Raw genomic sequence first — 15,698 nt, forward strand, 5'->3', positions numbered from 1 at the left:
TGGGGAGCCATAAAGCTGGCAAAGGCCTTGGAGAGTGTTCCCCTGCCTGCGCTGTACATGTTGCCTGATATCCGCGCCTCCCCTGCTACCTGGCCCTCGGAACTGCGCCTTCTGCCACTAGCGCTGTCGGATGGGAATTTTACCATCAGCTGGTCCTGTGATATAGCATCACTCTGGAACCCCTTTCCTCTTCGGGTATGAGAGTGGAAAGGTTCTCCTTATACAGTGGGTCGAGCAGTGTGTACACCCAGTAATCCGTAGTGGCCAGAATGCGTCTAACGCGAGGGTCACGAGAAAGGCATCCTAACATGAAGTCAGCCATGTGTGCCAGGGTACCTGTACGCAACACATGGCTGTCCTCACTAGGAAGATCACTTTCAGGATCCTCATCCTCCTCCTCCTCCTCCTCAGGCCATACACGCTGAAAGGATGACAGGCAAGCAGCATAGGTACCCTCAGCAGTGGGCCCGGCTGTCTCTTCCCCCTGCTCCACCTCAGGCTCCTCCCCCTCCTCTTCCTCCTCTTCAACGCGCTGAGATATAGACATGAGGGTGCTCTGACTATCCAGCGACATACTGTCTTCCCCCGCCTCCGTTTCCGAGCGCAAAGCATCTGCCTTTATGCTTTGCAGGGAACTTCTCAAGAGGCATAGCAGAGGAATGGTGATGCTAATGATTGCAGCATCGCCGCTCACCATCTGGGTAGACTCCTCAAAGTTTCCAAGGACCTGGCAGATGTCTGCCAACCAGGCCCACTCTTCTGTAAAGAATTGAGGAGGCTGACTCCCACTACGTCGCCCATGTTGGAGTTGGTATTCCACTATAGCTCTACGCTGCTCAAAGATCCTGGCCAACATGTGGAGCGTAGAGTTCCACCGTGTGGGCACGTCACACAGCAGTCGGTGCACTGGCAGATTAAACCGATGTTGCAGTGTCCGCAGGGTGGCAGCGTCCGTGTTGGACTTGCGGAAATGTGCGCTGACCCAGCGCACCTTTCCGAGCAGGTCTGACAAGCGTGGGTAGCTTTTCAGAAACCGCTGAACCACCAAATTAAAGACGTGGGCCAAGCATGGCATGTGCGTGAGGCTGCCGAGCTGCAGAGTCCCCACCAGGTTACGGCCGTTGTCACACGCGATCATGCCCGGTTGGAGGCTCAGCGGCGAAAGCCAGCGGTCGGTCTGCTCTGTCAGACCCTGCAGCAGTTCGTGGGCTGTGTGCCTCTTCTCTCCTAAGCTGAGTAGTTTCAGCACAGCCTGCTGACGCTTGCCCACAACTGTGCTGCCACGCCGCGCGACACCGACTGCTGGCGACGTGCTGCTGCTGACACATCTTGATTGCGAGACAGAGGTTGCGTAGGAGGAGGAGGGTGGTTTAGTGGAGGAAGCATACACCGCCGCAGATACCAGCACCGAGCTGGGGCCCGCAATTCTGGGGGTGGGTAGAACGTGAGCGGTCCCAGGCTCTGACTCGGTCCCAGGCTCTGACTCGGTCCCAGCCTCCACTATATTCACCCAATGTGCCGTCAGGGAGATATAGTGGCCCTGCCCGCCTGTGCTTGTCCATGTGTCCGTTGTTAAGTGGACCTTGCCAGGATCCGTGTTGGTGAGGGCGCGTACAATGTTGCGGGAGACGTGGCCGTGCAGGGCTGGGATGGCACATCGGGAAAAGTAGTGGCGACTGGGAACCGAGTAGAGCGGGGCTGCCACGCCATCATGTTTTTGAAAGCCTCCGTTTCCACAAGCCTATATGGCAGCATCTCCAGGCTGATCAATTTGGCTATGTGCACGTTTAACGCTTGAACGTGCGGGTGCGTGGCGGCGTACTTGCGCTTGCGCTCAAACAGTTGCGCTAGCGACGGCTGGACGCTGCGCTGAGAGACATTGCTGGATGGGGCCGAGGACAGCGGAGGTGAGGGTGTGGGTGCAGGCCGGGAGATGGTCGTGCCTGTGTCCTGAGAGAAGGGTTGGATCTCAGTGGCAGGTTGGGGCACAGGGGGAGAGGCATTGGTGCAAACCGGAGGCGGTGAACGGCCTTCGTCCCACCTTGTGGGGTGCTTGGCCATCATATGCCTGCGCATGCTGGTGGTGGTGAGGCTGGTGGTGGTGGCTCCCCAGCTGATCTTGGCGCAACAAACCTTGCACACCACAGTTCGTCGGTCGTCTGCACTCTCAGTGAAAAACTGCCAGACCTTTGAGCACCTCGGCCTCTGCAGGCTGGCATGGCGCGAGGGGACGCTTTGGGAAACAGTTGGTGGATTATTCGGTCTGGCCCTGCCTCTACCCCTGGCCACCGCACTGCCTCTTCCAACCTGCCCTGCTGCTGCACTTGCCTCCCCCTCTGAAGACCTGTCCTCAGTAGGCTTAGCAAACCAGGTGGGGTCAGTCACCTCATCGTCCAGCTGCTCTTCCTCCGAATCCTCTGTGCGCTCCTCCCTCGGACTTACTGGCATTACTACTACCTCACTGATAGACAACTGTGTCTCATCGTCATCGTCCTCCTCACCCACTGAAAGCTCTTGAGACAGTTGCCGGAAGTCCCCAGTCTCCTCACCCAGATCCCGGGAACTTTCCAAAGGTTGGGCATCGGTCATGAGAAACTCCTCAGGTGATAGAGGATCCATTTTTTCGCACTCAAGGCCGGGACCCGAGAACAGTTCCTGGGAGCCTGCCTGCTCTTCTGAATGTGTCATTTGCTGGGAGGGAGGAGGCTGGCAGAAGGGAGGAGCAGCAGCGAGAGGATTCAGGGATGCAGCAGTGGACGGTGTAGAAGACTGGGTCTTGACGGTGGATAGTTTGCTGGATGCACTTTCTGCCATCCACGACAGGACCTGCTCACACTGCTCAGTTTCTAATAAAGGTCTACCGCGTGGACCCATTAATTGTGAAATGAATCTGGGGACCCCAGAAACTTGCCTCTCTCCTAATCCCGCAGCAGTCGGTTGCGATACACCTGGACCAGGAGATCGGCCTGTGCCCACACCCTGACTTGGGCCTCCGCGTCCTCGCCCGCGTCCACGTCGACGTCCTCTAGGCCTACCTCTACCCCTCAGCATGGTGTATTACGAGTAGAGCAGAAACACAACGCTGTAATTAAATGTGCCGCTTATTGGCCTGTGGTTGGAGGCTGACTTCGCTTACGGAACGCACAGCAGAGCCAGGAAACAATTATGCGCAAGCCTGTAGTGAGACCTAGGTGTGTATGACTGAGCTACTGGAATTCACAGCGCAGAACCAGTCAAGTGGCCAAAGGCCAGTGGTAGGCTTTAAGTATTTTGCTTCAATTTTTTAAAATGGTGAGGTAAAAAAACAGATAGACACCGTATGCAGCGTATATATGTATACTCTTTCCCTCTGGCGGGATGACGGCGATCATGTAACGAACACTGCAGAGCCAGGAAACAATTATGCGCAAGCCTGCTATAACGCTTAGCTGGGTAATAATGAGCGACTACTACCCCCAGCAGACACACAGTAAACTGTACACGGTCACAGGCTTGGCTGGGTAATAATGAGCGACTGCTACCCCCAGCAGACACGCAGTAAACTGAAGACGGTCACAGGCAGCCCAAATATAGTATTTTTTTTCCAATTTTTGGGAAAAAGCCCACTGCCTATATAGCCTGTATATGGATTTCCCTGTTGGAGGATGGCTGTGGTTATTGAAAGCACAGTGCAGCCAGAAAAAATTATGCGCAAGGCTGGGTATTAATGAGCGACTACTACCCCCAGCAGACACGCAGTAAACTGTAGACGGTCACAGGCTTAGCTGGGTAATAATGAGCGACTACTACCCCCAGCAGACACGCAGTAAACTGAAGACGGTCACAGGCAGCCCAAATATAGTATTTTTTTCCAATTTTTGGGAAAAAGCCCACTGCCTATATAGCCTGTATATGGATTTCCTTTTTGGAGGATGACTGTGGTTATTGAAAGCACAGTGCAGCCAGAAAAAATGATGCGCAAGGCTGCAGTAACACCTAGCTGGGTAATAGTGAGCGACTACTACCCCCAGCAGACACGCAGTAAACTGAACACGGTCACAGGCAGCCCAAAGATTTTTTTTTCCAATTTTTTTGAAAAAGCCCACTGCCTATATAGCCAGTATATCTCTTTCCCTGTACCACTGTCCCTGCCTCAGCAGTACTGCCCCTATACTCAGTAAAATGACTGCAGACTGAGGACGCTATGGTCTGCACGCCCGATATACAAAAAAAAAATGTGCAAAACTGCTAAAAGCAGCCTCAACAGTACTGCACACGGTCAGATGTGGCCCTAAGAAGGACCGTTGGGGTTCTTGAAGATGAAGATAACAGCCTAACACTCTCCCTATAGCAGCTACAGCAGGACAGCACTTTCCCTAATGTCTCTCAGCGTGCATCTGTGGCGAGCCGCGGCCGGCCCCAGTTTATATACTCGGGTGTCACCTGATCTTCCCAGCCACTCACTGCAGGGGGGTGGGATAGGGCTGGAACTTCACAGGAGGAAGTTGTAATGCCTTCCCTGTGTTTCTATTGGCCAGAAAACGGCGCAAACTTTTCTGGGAAGAAAATGGAAGTGACTCGAACATCGCGTGGTGCTCGTCTCGAGTAACAAGCATCTCGAGTACCCTAATGCTCGAACGAGCATCAAGCTCGGACGAGTACGCTCGCTCATCTCTAATGCCGATCCATGATACCTACTAAATCTCTTTACTTATTGATCTATAATGTATTGATGACAGGTTATGAAGTATAAATCAAAGAGTTTGATAATTACATGATACATTTAGAGATATTAAGACTTGCCCATACCAAGACATATAACTCCTGCATCTTCCTTATGGAGACAATCACTTTTATTCCAGCGTTTAGCCCAGCAATCCTGTAGAGCTCGCTCATATCCTTTACATTGCACCTCACTCAGCCATATGGGACCTGCTCCTTTTCCATACATCGCTTCTGTAGTGGCATTCACAGCGGAGCCGCATCCTATCTGTCGACAGACAACTTCTGCATCCTTGATATCCCAATCATCGTCACAGACTGTTCCCCATTCTCCCTGGAAGAACACTTCAACTCTTCCTGAGCAGTTGTTTTCTACTCCAGTGAGACGAATCCTGTCATTATCTAGCATTATAAAGGATGCAAGTAAAATAATAGGATATTATAAAGGTAAATAGGCTTTGTATATAAAGAGTCCACCTCATCATAAAATTCAGTAAAGCTATAAAATAGAAGAAATATTCTCGAATGCTTTATCAGCACTTGTCCTAGAAGGCCCTCCAGGCAGACTGGACCTGCTCATAATTGCTGTAATGCACCAGCATTTAACATTAATTTGCACCCAACACATACAGTAAGAACTTTAAAAAGATTCTAGTGGATGGAAGATGTCTAATGTTTGTCTCACTTCAGACCCTTTAAGCATTGGGCATATTTATACAGGGAGATTTAAGAGAATAAACTCCCAAGATTTCCTATTCCTATAATATATCCCATTTATTATCTATAATTTATTAGATAATTTGATAGAAATTGTTCAATTTCTCAGCAGCGACACCATGCAGGAAATAAAGAATTACACATTAAGCTCAATGGGCTATTCATATAACATATGGATATACTTAGTCCTTTAGAGAAAAAGGCCCTTTGTAATCCCAATATACTTTGTGTAAGTGATGGAGATCCTAAAAGGGGACAGCTTCTTCCCACTACCTCTATAAAATGGTATTTCAAAACCAGAAGAACTCTTTAATTATCATTTAAAGTCCTGAACAAGAATAATGAGGAAATGATATTAAGTATCAATTACTAACTAATTGCTTTAGATTCTAACCAATTCTTTTTCAGAAAGATATAAATACAAGCTATCCATTACTTATCTCTTGTCTATGACACTATTGAATCCTTTCCTCTAAAGTTAATTTCAAAACAAAAAGTTAATAGGGCTGAAAGTAAATGACCTGGAGTGAATATTCTCTGTTCTGATATACTATTGATGAGCTTGTATGATGTGAATGATTAGTCAATAATACATTGGTACTAACCTGAGGAAGACCGGGATGTTGGGAGGCTCTGAATAGATTTTCTATGTCCCTCACCTTAATATTATAGACAGAAATAATGAAATATGTTATATATAAGAACTAAAGATGAGTAATATCCAGATTTAATGAGAAATGTCAAGAATGAGAAAAGGAAGAACAATAAGTCAAAAATATTCAATAAATCAAAAGCTAAAAAATGATAAAATGAAGGAGGGTCCTGATGAAACATGGATTTCCATTATGACAGTTCAAGAGTTAATATTGTGATAACTGAATCTCTGAGAATGAAGGTGAAAAGTAAAGCCCTATAGGATCTACCTCTAGCTTGTAGATGAGCAATAAAGCCTGAATACAATTCTTCATCACTCCAATGTCTGGAACACATTTCTTCCAGCAGGTATACAGTAACATGCCTACAATCTGACCATATTGTAATTGTGTAATTTTAGAAGCTTTAATACATATCTATATATGTAATGGATATGCTGTTATTTATTTAGAATACAATTAACCCCCGCCCCCTTTTTAGCATTTTTTAGCATCATCCTCCTATCCAATGTGCCCTCCTATCCCAGAGTGAGTTATAAATGAATGAGACTTCTGATTTTTTATTACTTCACTCCTTGGAAGACACTGGCATTTGTTATCTGCTATCAGCAGCACTAGACAATACATCTGCTGGAACACATCACATATCCATCTGATGGAACACAGTGAACCTCTGGCCACACACTTCTGGTTTCCAGAACATATGCCAATACGGGACTGGCTCCATAGCAAGGCTTACCTATTACCTCTGTAGCACCCCAGAGTTAGGGTCCCACATATCTGCTATAATCACCTTATAGAAAATCTGCATATATATCTATATCTTTCAATAAGTGAAATTGTGTGTATATGACTTTAAAGGTGTTATTTAGATGTGTTCCTATAACCTACCCCTGCATGAATAGGCAGAATGCACCTTAACCTGCTCTCACATCTGTCAGTCACTCCTCGCTAATACAGGGATTGGATAGTCAGATTCCTCTAGTTTAGGACTGGTTGAGTTATAAGGTATAAAAGGTGAAGAGTGGGCAGGGTTAGTGAGTCTAGTCCTGGATATAGCTGAAAGAAGGCAGCCAGAGATAGAGACCGTGTACGAGAAAGGGAACTATTTTTTACTCCAAAGCCAGTGTGAGTACTAAAGTACAAGAATTGTTAGCAAGGACAGAAGAGGAAGGAGAGAGATAGAGACAGAAAAAGAAGGAAAAGGAAAGCAAGTCAGCGAGTGATATTCAAGGCACTAGTTAAAACAAGGGAGAAAAGCTGTAAGTAAAAGCAAAGTGTAAAAAGTGTATAAAGTCTTTTCTCAGGGATGTCAACCCCTGAGAAAAATTAAGAAGTAGTCACTGTTGGGAAGTGTAATTCCAAGTGTTCATCTACGTCAAGTGAATATAATGTAAACTGTGTCGTCACTTCAAGTCTCAACCGATTCTCTCCCTGCAAATCAAGAGTTGAGTTGATTTACCATCTAAAGTCTGTGGCATGGAGTCTCTTCCCATCTGCAAAAAAGTCTGTTTATGCTTAGCACCTGTATATGCTGCCAAAACCTCTTTCTTTACTCCCCCTTACCTTTTGACCCCTTTGATAGTGTGACTACCTGAAACGAGCATGATGACCATGCCCCCTGTCCTTTTGACCCCGGCCTGTGTTCCAGACATCTGACGTACCATGATACACACAGCAAAGTGTATTCTGAAGTTTTATTTATATTTATAACCATGGCATGGAGTTTATACACCTCAGAGACCTAGTAAAATGTATCCCCAGCCCATATAAGATTTATGTAGCCCTCCCTGTAAATTGTATTATGAGTATAAGGCTGGGTTCACACAGGGCGGATTTGCCGCGGTTTTGCCGCAGCAGATCCGCCCGCGGCAAAACCGCCCGCGGCCGCTAAGCCCGGGATTAGCCAGCCATGTGGACGAGGTTTCTCAGAAATCTCGTCCACACGGGACGGCTAATCCGCTGCGGTAAATCCGGTTGAAACCGCGGCTGCGGCGGCCGCAGCCGCGGTTTCAAAAGAAGCAGCATGCTCATTCTTTTTTTCATTCCGCTGCGGCCGCGCTCTCCTCTATGGGAGCGCCGGCCGCAACGGAAAAGCAAGCGGCCGGGCCGCTTCAAAGCCGCCGCGGCTTTAACTGCAGCGGTTCTCCTGGCAGAAATCTTGCGGTTTTTGCTGCGGCCAAACCGCAAGATTTCCGATGAAAATACGCCCGTGTGAACCCAGGGTAAGGCTTTATTTATAGCCTGACATTAAGTCATGTACCTTCAAGTCCAAGTATATACACCTCCTACCTTGTTTATTGTACAAGGACATTAAGACTTATTATAGTGGTATAGAGATCACACAGCAGACTAAATGCAAAGTGTTAAAAAGCCTTATTGAGGGCACATATGAATACTTAAACGACATACGATAAAAATATGGCAGACATGTCTAGCAATGATTACACAGCTATAAGCGATTAAACATGAAAAGGTCTATTTAGGGCTAAATGAAATGTTAATTAGAGGCTGTGCGGGTCAGCAAGTAGTTACCCTCCTATCAGCTATTGCAGAACCTGGCATGTCATGCTATAAATACATGACCTTGGGCATCGGCTGGGGCTCAGGGAATGTCTTGTTAATAATATGGTGCACTAGGAAATAATTTATTTTAAAATCATCTGTAAAGAGGCGTAAAATGCACTAACAAGATAATCTGCGAGCCATGCAATATAATGTAAAGACGCAATAATGTCCACAGAACTCGCTATCTCTATCTTTTAGTTGATTATTCTGATATGTGTATGTGTGACATCTTCTTTTTAAAAAGTCTACAAATGCTGAAGGAAAGTTTTCGCTGGTCAGCGCTAATTGCAGCTGTCGGAAAAGATGGCTCTCTCATTACATAGCACTATTAACACTGAATGACGTCCTCGCTGGCTGCAATATTCAGTGTTTACTATGTACGCTGCTGGTTTTATGTACATTATAGGTTGCTAAGAAATGTCATGGAAATACACACACAAATAGACATTTGGTATAAGGATCTGATGTAAAACATGTAAAAGTTGTAGCGTGTTCATAATTAGTTGTAATCATACAGGACTTCTGTGGTTTATTTCTAGAATAGTGGGATTGACAGCGTATACTATCATACTTACAGTATGTGGTGTCGGGGAGCTAAATCTTATTTCAGCGTGCAGGTTCCCCGTTTTAATGAGGGAGGAGTGTGTTCCTGCTTCTTTATCGGGAGAAATATCAAAAGAAACAAAAGTGTATTCGTTCATGAACTCTTCACCATCAATGGATAATCTATTACCTGATTTTTGTTTTCCGGATATATGCACAAGAGCCATGTACTCTCTAATAGCTAATTCAGCCTCAAAATTAGGTTGAAAAGGCCTGGCAGGGATCTGCTGACCATTTAGATACAAAGCGGTATGATTCACATTGTAGTAATGGAAACATAGCAGATTTTTCTTTTACCTACCACTAAAGGCTTCATTATCGACAAACTCTAATATTACTGTTTTCTGAATCTGTCCCAGAAACATATTTTCATGGTTGGTAATTATCGTTCTCGCAGGTATGCTGTATGCTTTTAAGCAGGCTTCATCAAGAGTGTATTTAGCCAAAGACGATAGAAGGGTCTGGCTGTGGCCTATATTGATGGCCGGGGACACCAGCAACCTCTTTATATAGAGACAGGCCTGTGTGATCTGAACTTTAACATTTTCCTGCTCTGCAGATATCAAACAAAAAGTACCTTTATTTCTGGTCAGTTTGATCTTAACATCTATTCCTTTCATTATGCATTTTGGTTAATTAAACATGTCCCAATAAATTGGCTCACAAGCTCCACAGATTTAGAACAGTGCATGGCCTGAGCTCTTTTTGTGAAGCCCGAATCGCCTCCATCATGGGTCCTTTTATACAGCTGTGTCTTTGTAGAACAATTAAGCTATAAATTACAAAGCCAAGGTTTGAGAACTGTAATTTATAATAGTTTTGATGTATGCTCTATAGCTATAAAGATTATCCGATTGCAAGATATGCCGATCTCCCAGCACGATATCCACTTGCTTGAAAAGCGTAACTATAGGATAATTAATAAATACAGATGAGCAAGCACCAAAATGCTTGGGTGCTTGATGATCGAGTCAAACTTTTCATAATGCTCAAGAGCTCGTTTCAAGTAACGAACCCCATTGAAGTCAATGGGAGACTCGAGCATTTTTCAGGGTGACCCATGCTGCACATAGGGGAGGTTGTGTGAATCACCTGAAAACATCAGAAAGTCACAGAAAAACCACAGAAACTGATAGGGAGCGGCAGAGGCTGCATGTATGGGTGCATCTGAAGCTCCCAGGTTGCACTATTAAGCCAAATTGGGGGCAAGAGCCTGGCGGTCACTCCCCTAACAATTTACTTAGGACATACCATAAGCCGCAAGGGACACGCACTGGCACATCTTAGCTAAGCATCACACTAGGTGCAATGAAGGACAATCACCATCTGTGGGTGACATCACAGCCTCTTCTCCTGGATTACGTGCTGACATTGCTGTCCAATCCCCCGCACAAGCCTGCATCCACAGCGCACACAAAATTTTCCCTGCGCAGCGTTTAGCTGCCCTCAGGCCACACGCTGGCTTGATAGCCACACCACCCTCATGTCTATGTTTAAGTGCATCTTGGATGAGGAGGTGTCGCAAAAGTAGCCACCACAGGTATACAGTGACCTTGTGAAAGTCTCAATAAATCAGTAATGCTGCCTGTGAACGCTCCAATCCAGTATCTCGGATAACTATGGTAACACGAAACATAAGAAATAATACATGCCGACCAGCACTGACCTCCAGGGATGCGTGCGTTTATCACAACTAAACCAATCCGGTTGTTTACCACTCAGCAGACATCCAAAAACAGGCAGTGTACAATGAGTTGACCTGTTATACAGCCAGAATGCTTACAAAAGCCTAGTGTGCACTACTAGGCACAACAAAGGTGGGCATAAAGCGGACGCGGATGCTAGTACTGCTGTGAACGTCTCATTAAGTGCGCTTCTTTTTATGGGTCCAAACCAGTGTCTCATAACTGTGGTAACATGAGAGCAAATACATGTCGACCAGTGCTGATCCTCAGATCCCAAGCAGGAGGAGGAGGTGGCATAATTAGCCTGAGAAACCATGACAGAGGTAGGACCCACAATCCTCTGTGTGGGACGCATGTGAGCGGGCCCAGGGCCAGACTCGGTCCCACTATCCACCTTGTGTGACCCAATGTGCCGTCACTTACAGTTCCTTTCATCGCTCCAAAGACTGGATGAACCGCAAAGAAATTCCACTGGCCATATCTGGCACAGTTGCATCCCCCCCGGACCTCGGCCTTTGCGCACACCCTCAGCAATGGTGGGCATAAAGCAAACTCGGATGCTAGTACTGCTGTGAACGTCTCATTAAATCGGTCCCAGCCTCCACCTTGTGTGACCCAATGTGCCGTCAGTTACATTGCTATGGCAAACCCGTGTGTACCCACGCAATTCATTCCGTGTATGTGTCAAATAGCTAAACACTGCAGTGGGAATCCCTTCTGTACCTACACAATTCATTCTGTGTATGTGTCAGATAGCTGAACACTGCACTGGGAAACCCTTGTGCACCCACAGTTTAGGTAAACCCCTGAAACATTTGTGTACCAAGACTATCTAGCGAACCTCTGAAACACTGGTGTACCAAGAGTTTAGGCGAAGCCCTGCAACATTTGTGTACCAAGAGTATAGGCAAACCCCTGAAACTTTTTGTGTACCAAGAGTATAGGCGAACCCCTGAAAAATTGGTGTACCCACAGTATAGGCAAATCCCTGAAACATTGGTGTACCGAGAGTATAGGCGAACCCCAGAAAAATTGGTGTACCAAAAGTATAGGCGAATACCTGAAAAAATGTGTTTACCCTGAGAGCAGGTGAAACCCATAAACATTTTTTAAAGATAGAGCTCGTTGTTGCTTAATTTGTAACAGAGCCTGGAGGCAGCCCTCAGAAAAAAATGGTTTTAACAGAGCCTTTTGGCCCGCAGAAAAATTGGCATTGATGACATTCTGTTTTAGGAGTAGGAGGAGTAAGATCCGAGAGGGATAGACGAAGATACGTCTCACCTTTTTGGGGGTGATAGAGGATGCATGGATTTCCTGTTGCAGCTAAAACAATCTTTATGTTCTGCTGCTTTCCACCGATGGAGAATAGAAGTCTTAGGAAATCCAGGCTTTGTCCATCCTAATGAGTGTAAGCATGTCGGTGCTGTCAGTTGACAGGTGTGTACGCTTATCCGTGATGATCACCCCAGCAGCACTAAACACCCTCTCTGATAACACGCTAGTGGCAGGCCAGGCCAGCACCTCCAGGGTGTGCAGCGCAAGTTCATGCCACGTGTCCAGCTTTGACACCCAATAGTCATATGGAGCAAAGGGATCATGCAGGGCCGTGGTATGATCGGCTATGTACTCCCTCACCATCTTTTTACAGTGCTCTCTCCGACTCAGCCTTGACTGGGGAGTGGTGACACAGTCTGGCTGGGGAGCCATAAAACTGGCAAAGGCCATGGAGAGTGTTACCCCTGCCTGCGCTGGACATGCTGCCTGATCCCCACGAGTCCCCTGCTAGTTGTCCCTCTAAACTACACCTTCTACCACTAGCGCTGTCAGATGGGAACTTTAGCATCAGTTTTTCAACCAGGGCCCTATGGTTTTGCATCACTCTCATACTCCTTTCCTCTTCGGGAATGAGAATGGCAAGGTTCTCCTTATACCGTGGGTCGAGAAGGGTGTACACCCAGTAATCCATGTTGGCCAGAATGCGTCTTATGCGAGGGTCACGGGAAAGGCAGCCTAACATGAAGTTAGCCATGTGTGCCAGAGTCCCAGTATGCAACACATCGCTGTCCTCACTAGGAAGATGACTTTCATGTTCTTCCTCCACCTCATCAGCCCAATGTACACGCTGAACAGATGAGAGGGAAGCAGCATGGGTGCCCTCTGCAGTGTGAGCAGCAGTCTCTTCCCCCTCCTCCTCCTCCTCCAAAACGTGCTGAGATACAGACGTGAGGGTGGTCTGGCTATCAAGCGACATACTGCCATCCCCATATCCTGCTCTAACCGCAAAGCGTTAGCCTTTATGCTTAGCAGCAAACTTCTCAGCAGGCAAAGCAGCGGGATGGTTCGGCTGATAATGGCTGCATCGCCACTCACCATTTGTGTAGACTCCTCAAAGTTTCCGAGGACCTGACAGATGTCTGCCATCCATGTCCACTCCTCTGTGAAGAACTGCAGAGGCTAAATACCACTCCGATGGCCAAGTTGCAGCTCGTATTCTACAATTGCTCTACGCTGCCGATAAAGCCTGGCCAACATATGCACCGTAGAATTCCAGTGCGTGGGAACATCACACAGCAGTTGGTTCTCTGGCAGCTGGAACCAATGGTGCAGTGTCCTGAGGGTGGCAGCATCCGTGGTGGACTTGCGGAAATGTGCGCACATGTGGAGCACCTTGCGAGCAGGTCGGACAAGTGGGGGTAGTTTTTTAGAAAGCGCTGAACCACCAGATTGAACACGTGGGCCAGGCATGGCACGTGTGTGAGGCTGCCAAGCTGCAGAGCTGCCACCAGGTTATGCCCATTGTCACGCACGACCATGCCTGGTTAGAGTCTCAGCGGTGAAAGCCAGAGATTGATCTGCTCCGTCAAACCCTGTAACAGCTCTTGGGCAGTGTGCCTCTGGTCACCTAAGCTGATTAGTTTTAGCATGGCTTGCTCACGCTTCCTCACCGCAGTGGTGCCGCGCTGCGCGCTACCAACTGCTAGCGACATACTGACACTTCTTAATTGAGAGGTGGAGGTGGCGTAGAAGAAGGAGAGGCGGGGGGAGCGTTTGGAGGAGGTGGCATCACCGGGGTAGGACCCGCTATCCTCAGTGTGGGAAGCACGTGAGGTTTGACTCAGGGTCTGACTGGGTCCCAGGCTCTGACTTGGTCCCAGCCTCCACGAAGTTCACCCAATGTGCCATCAGGGAGATGTAGTGTCCCTGATGGCCAGCGCTTGTCCATGTGCCCATAGTTAAGTGGACCTTCCCAGTAACAGTGTTGGTGAGGGCACGGTTTATGTTGCTTGTGACGTGCTGTTGTGGGGCGGGGATGGCGCATCGGGAAAAATAGTGGCGACTGGGGACCGAATACTGAGGGACTGCCGCCGCTATCATGTTGCGGAAAGCCTTCGTTTCCACTAGGCTGTATGGCAGCATCTCCAAGCTGAGTAATTTTGCAATGTGCATGTTTAAAGATTGTGCAAGCGGGTGGGTGGCCATGAATTTCCACTTTCACTCCAATGCTTATGTTAGTGACAGCTGAACACTGCGCTGGGAGACATTGCTGGAGGCAGTAGAGAACCATGGAGGTGAGGGTGTGGGTGCAGGCCGGGAGGCACTCGTTTCTGCGTCCTGGGAGATGGATTGGATATGGGTGGCAGGCTGTGACACAGGGGAAGAGGCAGTGGTGTGACCCAGAGGTGGTTAATGGCCTTCGTTCCAAGTCATCGGGTGCTTGGCCATCATATACCTATGCATGCTGGTGGTGGTGAGGCTAGTAGTGGTGGCTCCTCGGCTGATCTTGGTGCAGCACAGGTTGCACACCACTGTTTGTCGATTGTCCGCGCTCTCACTAGAAAACCTCCAGACCTTCTAACACCTAGCCCTCTGCACGGAGGCTTGCCGCGCGGGGGTGATGTGGGGAACAGTTGGGTGATTACTTGCTCTGGCCCTGCCTCTCCCCCTGGCCACCCCATTCCCTCTTCCAACCAGTTCTGCTGCTGGTGTTGTCTCCCCCTCTGAAGCCCTGTCTTCAGTAGGCTTAGCAAACCAGGTGGGGTCAGTCACCTCATCGTCCAGCAGCTCTTCCTCTGAATCCTCTGTCAGCCACTCCCTCGGACTTCCTGCCCTAACAACAACCTCACTGACAGACAACTGGGTCTCATTATCCTCATCCACAAAAAGCTCTTGAGACAGTTCCTGGAAGTCCCCAACCTCAACCCTGACTCTGGGAAAGTTCCAAATGTTGGGCATCGGTCACGACAAACGCCTCAGGTGGCTGATGAACATTTTTTTCCGACTCAGGGCAGGGACCGGAGAACAGTTCCTGGGAGTATGCCTGTTCAGAATCTCTCCTTTGCCTGGAGTGACCAGGCTGGGAGAAAGGAGGAGCAGCCTGAGGATTCAGAGGATCAGTCCCTAGGCCTGTATGAGTGGACTGCGTGGAAGACTGTATGTTAGATAAATTGCTGGACACGTTATCCGCGATCTACATCAGCACCTGATTGTACTGTTGTGCTTGTAATAAAAGTCTACCACACAGACCAGCAAAATGTGAGATGAAGCTAGTGAGCAGAGATGCGCGGCGCTCTACTAATCCCTTAGCAGCAGGCTCTGATTCACTCTGCACACAACCGCGGCCTCTGCCCACAGCCTTACTCGGACGCCCGCATCCACGTTCACGTCCTCGACATCGATCCTTACCCCTCCACTTCATCATGTAGGATAAAGGATAGAGCAGGGCCCAAGTAAATTAACCTTCTCTATAGGGCTGAGCACTGGGGCTAATTCA

At 47.9% G+C, this 15,698-nt stretch overlaps 1 protein-coding gene across 1 annotated transcript in view; it reads right to left on the reverse strand.

Moving 5' to 3' along the window:
• Positions 1–15,698, reverse strand: part of LOC136576111 (antigen WC1.1-like) — a 175,048-nt gene that overhangs the window by 71,870 nt on the left and 87,480 nt on the right. The window contains exons 6-7 of the mRNA XM_066575132.1: positions 6,024–6,077; positions 4,789–5,103 (exon numbers count right to left, since the gene is read on the reverse strand). Coding sequence (XP_066431229.1) covers positions 4,789–5,103; positions 6,024–6,077 — 369 coding nt within the window. The remainder of the gene's footprint in view (positions 1–4,788; positions 5,104–6,023; positions 6,078–15,698) is intronic.

Source organism: Eleutherodactylus coqui, chromosome 8 (genome assembly GCF_035609145.1).
Source record: "Eleutherodactylus coqui strain aEleCoq1 chromosome 8, aEleCoq1.hap1, whole genome shotgun sequence".
Classification (NCBI taxonomy): Eukaryota; Metazoa; Chordata; class Amphibia; order Anura; family Eleutherodactylidae; genus Eleutherodactylus; species Eleutherodactylus coqui.